We start from the raw sequence: 15,588 nt of genomic DNA on the forward strand, positions 1-15,588 counted from the left end.
GATAATGACTCCAACTGTGTTGTTGACTTTGTTTAATTTTCTGTGTCCCAGCCTGTTATGTTGCTTTTTATGTCTCTAACTTGAAAATTGTATTTTGTGGTGAAGCTTCTCATCCGACAAGAGCCACCTGTTGTGTCGTGTAGCCCCCATCACTAGACACTGGAGTGGCTGGTGAATAAACTCTTCCTCCTCCTCACACTCCAAACTTTTCTAAAGCTTTGCATCTCGTTACTGCCCTTGTTTAAACCGTCTGAATGCCATCATCCATCTCTACCTCCCACACATCTTCCTCCTCGTTATCTGTGTGTTTGCCTGTGTGTGTGTGTTTGCCTGTGTGTGTGTGTGTGTGTGTGTGTGTGTGTGTGTGTGTGTGTGTGTGTGTGTGTGTATGTGTGTGTGTGTGTGTGTGTGTGTGTGTGTGTGTGTGTGTGTGTGTGTGTGTGTGTGTGTGTGTGTTTCAGAGTGACAGAGATAGTTTGAAAGACACAAACATGCACACACGCTTAGGCACACAATAAATATGGGCATTTGCATTTTTTTCATTCCTCCATTGAATGACTGTTTCAATCAAATCCAAAGTGTATTAGTGCCGCTGCACTTTCCCTTGGACAGCCTTAATAATGACATGTAGTCCATTAGGAAACGGAATAAGGCACATCAATATAGAAACAAAATACAACGCACATGACAAGAAAATGTAAAGAAATATCACATCATGATCAAAATTATCTACAGGAAGAAATCATGATTTACGACTTTTCCTTCGCATAACTACTTCGATGTGCAGCTAGTTTATGTGTACCACCATAACACTGAAGTTGTATTAGGCAGCTCGCAGATGTACTGTACAGAATATTATGGTGGCATGATGTCAATAAGCCCTGTGTTTATACGCAGTAGCGTGGCGTGGGGAAAAAATTAGGGGAAGCCAATAATACGTCCTTTCTTTTGGGGTTGGGGGGGGGGGGGGGTGGTCAATGTAATAACGTAACCAGATGAGTGATTACAGCGCCCGGTATCATTTTACACACATTTGTATCATACAGATGCAGGACTTACACACGCCTGTTATCTGACCGATAGGTCCGCGCGCACTCTCCAGCCGAAACTCTAATAAGCATTCATTCACAAACTAAATCAGGAGACCTTTAAGGTTTTACGTCTGATTCGCTCCTTTGTTCCTCGCTGTACACAGCTCCAGTTTGGGCATTGGCCTGTCATCAGATTGTATTTGTTGTTGCTGCTGCAGCGGAAGTTTAGTCCAATTATTTTTGATGAAATACTCCAAATCTCCACCCTCCATAATTGCTCTTGCTTCAGTTGCTTGCTACTTTCTAACTGCGGTGAGAGTGGTGCAGTGACGCTATCTATCTTCTATCGATTAGATTTATGATTCGAAAATTATAAAAGTAGGGTAGACATGTGGATATTATCCGACTGAACAAAACGTGCATTTACCTAACAGGTTCGTTTTCCACTGACCTTTTTTCGAGCTATTTTCCAAAATCCTATGGAGAAATCCCATTGCTATTTTGTCGAGGGAAACCGAGCGCAGCTTACTTCCGCTTTTTGGGACGCGTCACTGCACCCCTAAGTTGATGCGATTTGATTGGATTGTGAGGCAAGGGAAGCCAGCCGCCTCTGGCTTCCCTTGCCATGGCCCTGACCAATCACAGGTTGGCAGGGGCATGACGTAAGCCTCATCTGATTGGTCAATCCCTCCATTTCTTTTCACCAAGGGAAGCAAATTTCGGCTGGCCTCCTCTCGCAACAGAGAGTGCAATCTGCTGTTTCACCATAACATCTAGAGGGGCGCTGTTTCAATATTTGTCAAATACTCAATGAGAATGGGGGAGAGACGGGCCGGCAGCAACACACAACAAAGAATTTCCGAAACTAAACGAAGTGTTTTTATTTATTTATCAAAATTATAACTAAAATCCGAAAAAACAGGGGAAGCTTGGCTTCCCTTGGCCTCCAGGAGAAAACGCCACTGTTTATACGTGTAAAACAACATTTCCATTCAGTGATTTGTTTGAGCATCTGCATGGTTATCGCGTGAGATCCTTGACAGAAGGTCAGAATAACTCAACAAAATACTTTTTTTTTAATCTACAGTGAGATACTCACAAATAATAGGCCACTCTTCACTGAGCATTTCTGTTTCCTCTCCATGAGCAACACCTGGCAGCAGGAGGACAGATGTTGAATAACAAAGCAGTCTGAGCAAGGTCACCCTGGGTGCCGCTTCCCACCCACCTCCATCCTCATCACCCTGGAAACTGGATGATTTTAGGATGCTTTTCTGCGCAGATAGGCAATGAAGCACGGTTATGTTCGATTAAAAGCCACACATCTACTTTAGAATTAGAGTACTGTCATTTGGTGATTGAATTCAATCACAATTGTATTATAATGGCTTTAATAATGATTTTGTTTGTCAAGCGTCTAACCAACCAATCAACACTCAGCAAGCCAGTAAATGGTCATAAAATGATACTCCACATCGTCAATCTTTAGGCAGAGAAGCTTTATTTGATTTGCCGTTTTCACTGAGAACAGAGTCACTTTTGAATAAAAGCTTTTGATTTTAACAACAGCAAAGGACTCGTTAGACACCAGAACATAAAGGCAATGACAACAGTTTGGACCAGGGAAGACACAAATGTCCGTACAACACAATTGAAGCCTTTTCAAGTTGGAAAATGTGTGTTGCTTTATTCTTAATCTGTATGGAGTAGTGGAAGTGCAACATTTAAAAAGTAATTGTTTTCTGTGTAACTAAGATGCACCCATGCTCTGGAGAACAATAATGCAGAAAATAACAGAGCTAAACAACAATAGGTAAATGTAGAACTGTTTGGTTCATGCACAAATCTGGAAAAAAAAAAGAAGTTTTTATATAGTATGATAGCTTAGTTTAGGTCAAAGTTAAGAAGTTATTAGCAATGATTTTGCAATACTTTAAAGAATTTGCAATTTAACGGCAGGATACTATTTGCAATTACAGTATGTACAGACTTATTTTCACAATATAAAACATTTTAACATGAAAACACACTGAAGTAAAGAAGTACTATTTAAACTCTAAAACTGGAACTCAGCTCCACATTGAAGCATACAATACAAAAAGGACTTTCTAGCTGGGACTCAGTCTCTCGATCACATGTACTTTTTAGAAATGGCACAGTTACTCACATGACATACATTCACAAATCCAAAGAGTTGAGTTTTCTGTTTTGGTTGTGCATTATCAAACTAGTAACAGTGTCCTGACAGAATACATTCTCAGCAGAAAGCGCAACACTGATCATAGGCTGTGTGGATGTTTGACTTGTATGTGATTGTTTTCATGCATAATGTGTAAAACCTCGCAATAAAAATATTATTTTTATCTTTCTGGGTGCAATTTCAAGGTATTTTTCCATCTTAGTAAAATACTGCAAGTTAAATATTGAAAGCAATTCAAGACAAATGAAACATAATGGTGTGCTAAATGATATAGCACAAAACAGATGATTCAGTAACATTCAGAAACATGAAACACCTAATTAGGTAGACATCAAAGAGTTACAGCTAGATATTAAACCAAACATTGATTGTGTTATTTAACAAGTGTCAATAGACACTGATGTGGCATCAAGACCCCCTGACTCCGTGAATCCTTTTCTGACTTCAAATGAATCTTGACTCTGAGTTAGAGTCAATAAACCTTATCACATGTTATTATGAAAGGAACAACACTGTGATACATTGTATGATGACTCACATATACTGCACTACAGCAGTAATTAAAGGTGCACACACAGACAGCGGATGAAAGCTCATACCCAGATTTACTGTATTTTTATACTTGGCTATCACGACTCAGCACCCACCACGAAATGCCATAAATATGTCATGTTGGATTCCTTACTGTTAGAGGTGACTAGTAACATAGAAAGCATTACTAGCTATCTTAAATACATATTTTTTTAAGTCACCTTGCACAATGACATGTTACAATTATTGTTTGGTTTTGATGCACCATATGTAAAGTACACATGTTGTGAAAGGGACTTTTTTCTTGGCTGACAAAGCTTCACTCTCGTTCTCTATTTCTCTGTGTTTATTAATTAGTGAAACATGACTTACGAAGTCAAAAAATGGTGTCTGATCAATGTCAAGGCTGCAAGCTTATTTCAGATGAAACTAAAAGAAAAAAGCCAATGTGAGATAACTGCTGAGGAAACATAAAAAAGGTTGCTTTCTTTTCTAACACTTAAAATAATTCTGCTGTGTAGGCCTATATGCTTTTCAGAAACACTCGCAGTGATCTGACTTAGAATGCTTATTGTAAAAATAACGTCTACAAATGTAGTGGTTTAAGTTTCTCAACACCAATTTCTGCAAAAAAAACTTTTACTAGAATAAAACAAATTATGTACCAATACATTTAGCAGAATTTTGAAATGCTGAGAGCAATCTACCCCAGGTGAAGTGCTTTGCCTGAAAACAGTGCATTTAATCAGTGGAGAACACTGTTCTTTTTTATAGCACAGTAAGTAAAGAACATCTCACTTGAAAAAACTATTTTGATCCCCAATATAGGAAACAAACAAAACCTCTTTCTCTTTGTGCTCCAACCAAACACCATTGTTGTTCCTCCCAATCCCAACTTCCCTTACCTCAACGTCCTTCTGTCAATTGAGCTCGCACACCACTATAGCCCTAAATAAATTCAAAGGAGCAGTGCAGCTCCCCTCCTGAAATAAATGCCAAAGAGAGAAGAGTGAGAGCACAGACAAAGCCTCTAGTGATAGTGGTGACTGTGCTCCCTAACGCCCACTGTGGGCTCTCAGGTGGCGTAATCATCCTCGTCGTCCAGGTGATAGTTGAGGGTGATGACAGCGCTGATGAATTCTCCAAGCTCTACAAAGTCAGCTGTGATAATGTTGATGCCACTCTCCCCGGGTCTCTGTGACCTGATCCACTGCATCATGGCTGGTAAGGCCCTGGGAGGACGCATGAAAACACACACAGGCACACGTTAGGAGAAAGAGGAAGAGGGGGAAACAAAGTCACAAAAGATAAAGAGAGGGAGTGAAGAAGGGATGATTCTCGGTTGGCTGGTTGAACACGGAGAGGGAAACGCTGTGATAAAAGATCTCTGTGACGCAGCATGGGATGTCTGTGAGCCAGAAAGCAGCTGTGAGGATGACACTTGCTGGACATGATCATGTGTGCCGTGCACCAGGGGGAGGGTGTTACTCCTGCAGATGCCTCACCCAGCTTTCTGCGCTACAAAATTCACCAGATGTCTCCTCCCAACCCGCTCGCTTTCTTTGCTCTGTCTGTGTGGCTAAAGGAATAGATGACATTTTGAAGGATGCCTACATCAAAGTAACCTAATGCCTGGTGAGAATGACTTATAGTGGAGTTATCAAATTAATAATTCATGCCCGGGAAACTGGTGGCTCTGCTGCTGAGGCTTTTAACAAACTTGTGACATTAAGATAAAAATGATATACACACAGACCCCCTTATAAATCAGAAAAAGACAACTTTAACAAGAACTGAGAAGAGGCAGTTTAGAAAGAGGGAGGAGGTGGTAAAGAAGCATCGCCTTAGGTTTGTGGCAGCTGTCTGTTCAAAAAAAATCAAATGAGGTCAATGTCAAACGTAGAAAGCAACACGCCAATGGATTATTAAATTATATGATGACTCAAATATGAGTCACAGTTATGTGAGTGTGTGTACACATGTATGCGCCTGAGGTGTTGCTTGATGTTTGGTTGCCTGTGTATAAATTGAATATTTGTATGTGTTGCTTACCCTGCATCTAATTCAATCCTAGTGCTGTATAACACATAATTGTCTCTCTTTCTGTCATATATCAGTTGCACACCTATTATGATATACTTTTCCTATTCCATATTTTAGACAATAAACACAACTGTGTTCACGTTTTTTCTGCCGCACAATCCCCTACTCCACACTGTGTCTCATGCAAACATCATAAAAATGCCCACACAATTAATTTATGAATCTAGTCTAATTTCCATTCTCTGACTTATCATTTCATCACATACGTCATCATTGTTAGAGCTTTATGTTTTGTTATGTTTATTTTTTGTGATATTTCACCACTAAAGAAACATAGAAACATCGTCCACACCTTTCTGTGATTGTCTCTCTCAGTCCGCTCGCCATGCCCTTCATCACGGTGCTGGCCTTCGGTGTCAGGACCACCTGGGAGACAAAGAAGGTCCCCTTCCTCCTGCAAAAGACACATCAAGTATTTACAATGTATTTTGGATTTATTTGACCTTTTGTGTAGTTTTGTAGTTTTACGTGAAGCCCCTTATGAGATCAGCAGCAGAGAGGTGCTGCTGTGCATAAATAAATAAAACATTTATTTTCTTTAGATTAAAGGTACATTTGAGAAACCGGCTCGAGATCGCTAGAATTTGAAAATACACGACCGGAGAAAATCTGCCACTTCCTTATAGAGCCCCTCCTCCAACACACACGAACGCGCCCATGACCAATCAACATACTCTCACTCCATAATCGTCCAGGAGCGACGTTTGGTCAGGGTCCCGTGGCGTGCAGTTGTGACGCTCCTAGGCTCCTTCAGCTTCATAAAGGGACGCAAATAGCTTTCAACTGATTGCAATGTATTCCCATCTGCTGCGGGATTTGACGCTCATGGAAGCACGGCATTCGTTTGTGTCGGCTGCCCTTAAATGTGAGAAAATGTGAGCGTCCATTCCCATTGGATAACGGAGAATTGTACACCCGGAAGTAAGTATTCCCCTTACTGTCGATTGATTTTACCGTGATATCTGCACTACTCATCGACTAAAAAACACCAGATTATCCTTGTTAATTACACAACATTGATTGGTTTAAATTGTGTGCAATGCTTTTGTATTTTTTCCCTTCGATTCGGAGAAACAAATATTTTTTCGGAGTAAAAAATCCCCAGCTATCGTTTAGGACTACACCATCTGCTCTGTTTGACAAACCCCGTGATTAGTTCTCAAGCTCTGTGATTGGTTGACCTCCAACTGCATTCCATATGAAAAAAAACCTTTCGTAAAAGATAAAATCATACTTTATTCAGCAGGTGCTTGCTTTACTCTTTGAAAGTCATCACATGAATGCTTTGTAATAAATGGTTTGGCTGCATTAAATATATTACACATCTGTCGTAGTTCTTTATTTTATTTATCTACAGAGATCGGGCTCAGAATAGACCGTGAACTATTCTATTACCGTTCAGTTTGAATTTCACAATACAGTTAGTAGTAATATTTTGTTTTGATATTATTGTTTTTTATTAACTACTAGACCGCTGGGTCATGTTAAGACCATATTTTCTGTGTTACTGTGGGTTTTTTCCATCGCTTTTGTGTTAAAAATATCAAAACAATAACTAAATATATCCGTCATAAACTAAACCAGAAACAGAAGTATATTTTATTTTGTTAACACTGTAAACTTGACAGCTTTTTAACCCAAACCACCTACTGGTTAAAGCACGTTATTACACGTTTAGAGTAATGCAATGCAGGTAGATTGTGCTACCTGCTTGAAATGGGATGGAACCACAGCAGAATGTCCAAAACTGGATTTGAACGGGTCCACCGCGTCGTCCCCTCCCCCACCCCGTCCCCAGAACTACACATGCTGGCTATTGTGTTTCGCAACATGTTCTCTATCTATGGCACGTCTCTACTGGGAGTTGTAGTTTTAAAAGACGTTTTCGTATTTCCCATAATAAGAAGTTACTAGTATTAAACTGTGTACATCCCTGGAGGTTTAGGGGATAGGAAACACTCAAATTTAAAACATATAATTAATAAATGGGTGAAAATTGCTTGTGACCATAATGGGCAGCATTAATATATATACCCACATGCCAGCTATGTCAGAAGAGCTTTTATTTACCAGCTGGTCTTATGTTTGTGACCCCTCCTGTTGTTAATTGATAACATTACATTACATTAATTGATAAGCCTGAAACATGTACTTGTCAAGGTTCAGAGGCACATTTTGCAAATATGGCAGTAGCCATCGATCATCTTAAGATAAGATTTATTGATCCCAAGTTGGAAACATTTGCGTTACATCAGCATGTGTAGCAGTTGTAAATATGCAGTGGTGTTTATTTGTAAATCATTTAGTATAATCACACAAATTCTGTGTTTTATATTTAATAATTCTGTGTTCTTTATTTATTGATTGTTCAATACCTGACAAGGCCGGAGATGAAATATCTATATACATCCTATAAGAGTATAGTATAATATCAGTTAAAATAAGTGCTTCAACATAGTTAACATTGTTGTAATGCACTATTGAGGAACCTGCGACCCAAGTTTTTCATTCATTGCATAACTACACCGTTTGTGTATATATGTCAATAAACCTTAGAAAATCTTGAAATCTTGAAAGAGATGTATAAAATAGTCATTATATACAGTCTTTAATTAACTATTAGTAGAGAATAACGAGTAATGAATATACTTTATAGGGATCCTATTAATATCTAATAATAAAAATAATGAAATTCAATAACATGCTTTAACCACCAGGTGTCCCTTTATATCAGCAGTGAACCTTTATGGTGTAAATACAGCCTATCTACCAATTTGATCAAATATAAAAGTCAGCCGAATTAGTGTTGATCCTGCAAGGAGACGTATTGTGTGAAAATAAATGTAAGTGTTTGTTGTTTAATTGCTGATATATTTATGATCCACGTCACGTTTTCAGTGTTGGCGGCAGTTCCTCATGTTTGTCTAGAAGTCTTCTCATCAGGGCTCTATAAATAGAGAACTACGGCAGATACAGATCTGTATGTAATATTTAATGCAGCCGAACCGTGTATTACAATGCCGTTATGTGATGACTTTCAAAGAGAAAAGCAAGCACACTCGGAATAAAGTATTATTATTTTTTTTTTTAATGTTTTCGGTCTGTTTCCGGTATTTGTTAATGACGATGTGATGTGAGATGTGAGACTGAAATTGCACAGGGGAAAATAACGTATCTTTAGATGCGGATTTTGTTAAACTAATACGTTTGCGCTGTGGACCAACACTATACATTGACGGGGAAAGGGGTAGCAATAAAGATAACACCATTAAACAGTTACACAACATAACAGAAATAATATCGATAGCAGCGTCCCTAGCCACCACCTTGGTAACAATGAAAACGTTCTATGGACGCAATTTCCTGAAGTAATCTTCGTAATAACTAGCAAACTAAAGATCATGTACATCCACTGCACACATAATCTGAAATAACAACTCATATTTCTCGCATCAAATGACATCAAAATGCATTTTAATGGCCAAACTAACTTTAAAATAGGCATTTTCCACCGAGAATAAAACGAAGTTCGGCCATGTTTTTTTTTTCTGCAGGGAGAAATTTGAAGATCACGTGACATAGATGCCAGCCATTGGAATGAATGGTAGACCCTCCAGAAAAACGCGGGCAAAAATCCTTGATTATGCGGGCTAAAATACTTGATTATGCGGGCTAAAATCCTTGATTATGCGATTAAACATGCGGGGTTTTTATGTGATTTTATGCGGTGAAATTGCGGGAAGTTGCGAAATATGCGGAAAGTTGCGAAATATGCTAAATATGCGGGAAAAAAACAAACAATTTTTTTAATATTGGGCTGTCTTATTTATTCTCTCTCACACACAACCTGCCACACATTCAATGTTTATTTATTGTAAAAGCAATTGGGCTATTTTAATCTCACACACACACACTCTCCAACACACAGTTACACAGGGTGCAGAATAGTTTCCTCCCACCTTTTGCCCGGTCTTTAGTAGAAATGTTCGTCGGTGAATGAGATGGATTAGATTTTTTAATCTTGGTGTTTTCTCTATCGTGTGGGCTCCACACGTTCACTCTATACAGTGTTGTTTACATTCTGTGATGACGTCAACACGAGTCAACTTTTTTTCCCCTCAACTTTGTGTGGAAAAATGCGGGGATTATGCGGTCTTTTGATAAATATGCGGCCTTTTAAAAATCTGCGCCATTTTGCTGATTTAGCGGTAAATTCTGTGATCACAGAATCGCGTTTTTCTGGAGGGTCTAGAATGGGGTTTGTCAAACAGAGCAGATGGTGTAGTGCTAAACGATAGCTGGGGATTCTGGGTAGTGTAGTGTCTTCTGCCATCCTTTACTCCGAAAAAATATTTGTTTCTCCGAATCGAAGGGGAAAAATACAAAAGCATTGCACACAATTTAAACCAATCAATGTTGTGTAATTAACAAGGATAATCTGGTGTTTTTTAGTCGATGAGTAGTGCAGATATCACTGTAAAATCAATCGACAGCAAGGGGAATACTTACTTCCGGGTGTACAATTCTCCGTTATCCAATGGGAATGGACGCTCACATTGCCTTTAAGGGCAGCCGACACAAACGAATGCCGTGCTTCCATGAGCGTCAAATCTCGCAGCAGATGGGAATACATTGCAATCAGTTGAAAGCTATTTGCGTCCCTTTATGAAGCCGAAGGAGCCTAGGAGCGTCACAACTGCACGCCACGGGACCCTGACCAAACGTCGCTCCTGGACGATTATGGAGTGAGAGTGTGTTGGACCAATGAGGGCACGAGATAAGTTTGTGCACAGATGGAAGGCTGACAGTTAGGTAGGCCATCCAGTTATTTTAGCCGGGTCGGCTAAAATGATTGGTCGTACTTTTTACAGTATTACGGCTTCCACAGATGACATTTTATTATTGATTTTTTGTCAAAAGCACTTAAGATATTCATTGCAAATTTATACCAGCTTCTAAGAACATGTTAGCCCATTACTGTCAGCAGTTTCATTTAATAGCACAGTATGTAATTGTCTACCACTAGGGCTCTCTTATCAAAACATTTAAAAAAGAGAGGGTTTGATGGAGTTCATTACTGTCATTAAGGACAGCTCTTCCTGGTTAGGATTATTGTATTGTTCATGGTTGAGGCGATTTCTAATTTCTAAAACACGAAAACTAGGTGATTAAAACAGGTAAGATCACTGAACAAAGCAGTTTGATAGTGGTCCTCAGATGCTTCTCTGTGGAGCTCCTGGACACCTGTTGTCTCTGTGGAAAACATATGTTTAGAGCGGGCTTCAAGCTGAGTAGCCAGTGATGTTTGCTCAGCCTGTTTCTCTGATAACTTAAAACCCACCTAAAGCCAAATCATTTTCCCAGGTTTCAAAACAAATAGAACCCAAATAGGTAAAAACACTGAGTCACATAGAGCTCCTCAAAGGTTTGCAGAAGTTCCTCCCATTTAACGTCATGCATTAGGATGCCCTCTTAGTGTAATAAAGGTAAAGGCTGACCTCCGATCAGTAACTGACGCCTGGAGAAACTGAATCAGCTTCTCTGGGTCGGTGGTGTTGGCCCATGGGGAGGGCATCATCTGCCCGGGCCACAGGAAGGGCACCTCGAGGGCCATGGGGTGATGGTAGAAGACCAGCACCTGGTACTCCTTCTCCCATAGATACTGCAGAGACACCTGGGATGGAGGCATGTATTCAGCGCAGCAGGAGGTATATAAAGAGCGGGCATTTTGAGATTCGAAGAAAAGAAGAAAATATGATGGGATAAGTTATTGTAAACACATAAGAGCAACTTCTGTGCTGAGTGACATTTAAAACAGGTAGCTAAGATGTACCTGGAAGTTTTTTAGAAAGCTTTGTGTTCATTTAAAAGAAGCAAATAAAATAAGTGGATATAATTGCCTGATGTGATGCCTATTTCTGCAACGCTGTTCAATATTCAGTGTTGATTGTTCAGAAATTGTATTTCAGACGACAACTGCTATTTTATGTCTAATCAGAGTGTATTGCTTAATACTAAAATGACTAAAGAGAACTGGTGGAGTTACAGGCTATTCAAGAGGAAAACGTATTATGAAAACATTTCTCAGAATTACTGAGACTGAAACCTGCCAGAATTGAAATATTCCAAAAAAGATAAATGTTACACGTTGGTGCAGTTCTACTTGTAGTTTCTGTTTTATTAATTAAAGAAGGAAAACATTCAACTTTTTTGCACAATATTATAGTGTAAACCACAATATTGTATAAGCATTGCTTTAGTTGCAGTACTTTTACAGTGTATGATAATGAAAGAATAAAAAAACTCAGAGAAAAGCCCTAGTTAGACATTACCTATTCAACTTCTATGCAAAAGGGAATATGTGGAAAAACATGATAATACTCATTCTGTTTCACAAGAGATCAAAACACAATGATCACGGCTATGCAAGGCTGATAAAACAAGCGTTTTGAACACACACACTCTCAGACCCCGCCCCCACACCCACACACATACACAAAACACACACTGACAATAACAATATGTGCCTACTTTTTATTTCTCTTAATCAAGAATGGCTGAGGTAAAAAAAGAAGCATAGTTTTGTTCAGCTTCTAGGTCACTTAATTGCTTTAAGTCCTACTCAATACAATACAATAGAAAAGGGCTTTATTGGCATGACTACATTTTGAACATTAATGCCAAAGCATTCTGCACAAGGAGTTATAAAAGAACAAAGACTAAAAAGAAACACTAAACATAAATGTCAACAATACATGTGGCACAACAGGAAAACACAAAACATGATTCACTGTGAAGTGTCTAGTGTATCTGAATAGGACAGTACCTCCTGAGCGAAGATGACCGGGCAGAGTTTGTCTCCGAACACCTCTCTTAACATGGACACCAGTTTTTCATGGTGCATGTTCTGCACGCCGTAGAAGTGGTTAAAATCCAGGAACACAACCTCTCTGGCATGAGCTGACAGGAAACCGCTGATCTGCTCTAGACCTTCTCGGACCTAAAAGACACAAATATGAACAACACAGGTATTAACAATTTATTTTAACACATAATGAGATTAAATATAGGCACTTGTTGATAAAACTCACATTAATATGCTGCCAAATACACAGATATGTACAAACATTACTTAGCAGCCACATGCATTGGAAAAATATTCATCGCATTAGAAAACTTCAGAGTTGTATGCTGACCGTGGCGCTGAATAGCCCGTGGGCGAAGAACAGCTCGTTGTCAGGGTCACGGGGCTTGGTGGAGATGCGCAGGTCAAAGAAGCGGACCCCAGCCTCCAGTTGGCTCGTGAAGTTCATGGTCTGTGTAGCCAACCACTTTCTCATTAGCTTCTTGGCCACCGTGCCAAAAACAGACACAAAGTTCTGCACAGTGTCCGGCTGCTCGGGGCCAACTGGAGACGCCTCGTCAATGTAAAAACTAAAGGAATCATGGGAACCTGGAGGAGACACAAACATGAGTCTTAATGCAGGTTTTCAACACAACAGGTTTTGTTTCTGTGCTGACACAGCTTTGAGAGTGAGGTCAAAGCTGAAAAATATCCCGGTACCATGGCAACAACACTGACTGAGAATAATAGCATTTTACGTCGTAAAGTTATGAAATTGTATGACTTGAAAAGTTGTGCTCATATGCTCTTATTTATTCATCCAGACCAGAGATCCGAGAGCTTTGATTATTAGGATTTTTTCTTTAGCTTTCAGAGCATTATTCTCTATAGTGAATATAAAGTGCAATTGTCTGTGTTTACCTTTTGTTTTGTCAGTTGGTGTTGTCATTGGTCTTTTTCCAACCACACAGATCAATTACTTAAAACACAATAATCATATATTGAGTCTTACCGGTTTGTCCAACTATCATGTTGTTACCAAATATTTTAACAACATCTTGTGGTCTTCCTCAGTAGATTAAGTAGTCGTATTCATTTTATGTAGAGAAAATCTTTTGCTAGATCTGTTGCCGGTTTTTTGCTCTGCCTCTGTAAGTAATATGCCTTTAGAATCCAGTCTTGTCTCATCCTTAATGACTAAATTTGCAATTTCCTATCCTTGGTGATCTTCTAGTCCCCACAGTAAGGCTAATTTCCTTCAGAATTGCAAAGGTATATTATATTTTCTTGTAGATTATAGGATACCCTTTCATACTGTAGATCTTGACAAAACACTAACACCCAAGTAATTGCTTTTTGCAGGTGTTTTTTTACACACAATTTCAAATCTTATTTCAGACCAATGTTTTTTCAAAAGTCACTTTCAGTATGATCTGAACGTTTTAAAGCATTTTCAATAAATAGGATAATATATTGCAGGGACAAAGAAAGAAAAATAACTAATTCTGGCTTTGACTCATGTTTCTCAGTTAGATCACAGCAGTTTCATCAAATCTGAATAAATAAAGGCCACTTGGCTTTAGACGCAACTTGGGTTGACCTCTATCAAACATATAAGTGAACTACTGCTTGTATACTGCTTGTCTGGGCTTTGATCAAACTGACCTACCATAACATCTCAAATATTCATAAATGTATTTCTTATGCAGAAAGTAGTCCTGATGAAAGTTGTAGCTTATACTAAGAAACTGAGAACATAAATGCTGATACATATTTAAAATGTAATTTCTCAGTGGCCTGAGCATCACAAACACATTTCCATTTACTGCCATGGTTTTGGAGTGGATTCAGACATGCCAGGGGTAAGATATCTCATATGAATACATATATATAAATGTACTAAGCCATTGATCACAAATCTCATTCTAATTTTATTGTCCGGCTAATATAATTGTTATACTGGGAGCTGCATCAAAAGAATAATCCAAGATCCTATCCCGTTACTGGCAGTAAAATAACACTTGACGGATTGTGAAGGTCTGTCAATGTATTGATGCTTTCCTAGGTGACACTTAAGCATTGCCTTGCAATCGATGCATGGTGAATTCTGCTAGTGAGGTCTCAAGGTCATGTGTCCTCTATGTCTGTTTGAAAATAAGATAAGAGTAAGAGTGTGTTTATGTGGGTTTATGCACATTGTATGCAAATTAGGCTGACAGTAATTATGTTATATGCCTCCTGCTCTAATCACTGGACTTGATTTTTCATCGACTTTTGGTCTCCTCATCGCTCAATCATAACAAATACACCCTCCTCCACCAACACACACAGGCACGCAGGCATGCACAGACAGAGCCTGGATTGACCTTCAGCTATTATCCAGTGCCAGGTCTATGCAGAGGGCCCAGAGAATGACTATAAGCAGGATAGACAGCTAAATCCTAGGGCGGGGGGAAGGAAATAACATCCCTGCAGGCTGATAGTAGCAACAGGGTCACATCGAAACATAGTATGACCTTAACCAGTCACAGCCGCTCGATAGGCTGCAACTACAGAGAAAGATTATTCTTTTGCTTTAAAGGTAATGCAACATAATGTAATAATAATCACACAATTGTTTTCTTCATTTTCCAACCAAATATGCTCCATTCATTGAATAAAATGGTTACAATTACGATGTCTTAAAGCCCAAGGCGGTATTTTTTATTTGCTTTTTTAGTCTAAACAGTCCAAAATGTAAAATAATTGAAAAATTGTTCCATTATCTAGATAGTCACTGGATCAACGATTTGTGAGAACATCCATGTCAATAGTGAAAATGCAAAGAATATGACAAAATACCTATAACAATGGTGCTGAGCTTGCATGTGAACTTTAGG

The 15,588-nt window shown here is 39.0% G+C and overlaps 1 protein-coding gene across 1 annotated transcript in view; it reads right to left on the minus strand.

Moving 5' to 3' along the window:
- Positions 1 to 2,509: 2,509 nt before the first annotated feature.
- plcxd3 (phosphatidylinositol-specific phospholipase C, X domain containing 3) overlaps positions 2,510 to 15,588 on the minus strand; it is a 34,713-nt gene continuing 21,634 nt past the window's right edge. The window contains exons 2-6 of the mRNA XM_079686433.1: positions 13,062 to 13,318; positions 12,692 to 12,865; positions 11,364 to 11,539; positions 6,158 to 6,259; positions 2,510 to 4,994 (exon numbers count right to left, since the gene is read on the minus strand). Of these exons, the coding sequence (XP_079542559.1) occupies positions 4,838 to 4,994; positions 6,158 to 6,259; positions 11,364 to 11,539; positions 12,692 to 12,865; positions 13,062 to 13,318 (866 nt within the window). The 3' untranslated portion in view covers positions 2,510 to 4,837. The remainder of the gene's footprint in view (positions 4,995 to 6,157; positions 6,260 to 11,363; positions 11,540 to 12,691; positions 12,866 to 13,061; positions 13,319 to 15,588) is intronic.

Source organism: Notothenia rossii (genome assembly GCF_949606895.1).
Source record: "Notothenia rossii genome assembly, chromosome: 6".
Taxonomy (NCBI): domain Eukaryota; kingdom Metazoa; phylum Chordata; class Actinopteri; order Perciformes; family Nototheniidae; genus Notothenia; species Notothenia rossii.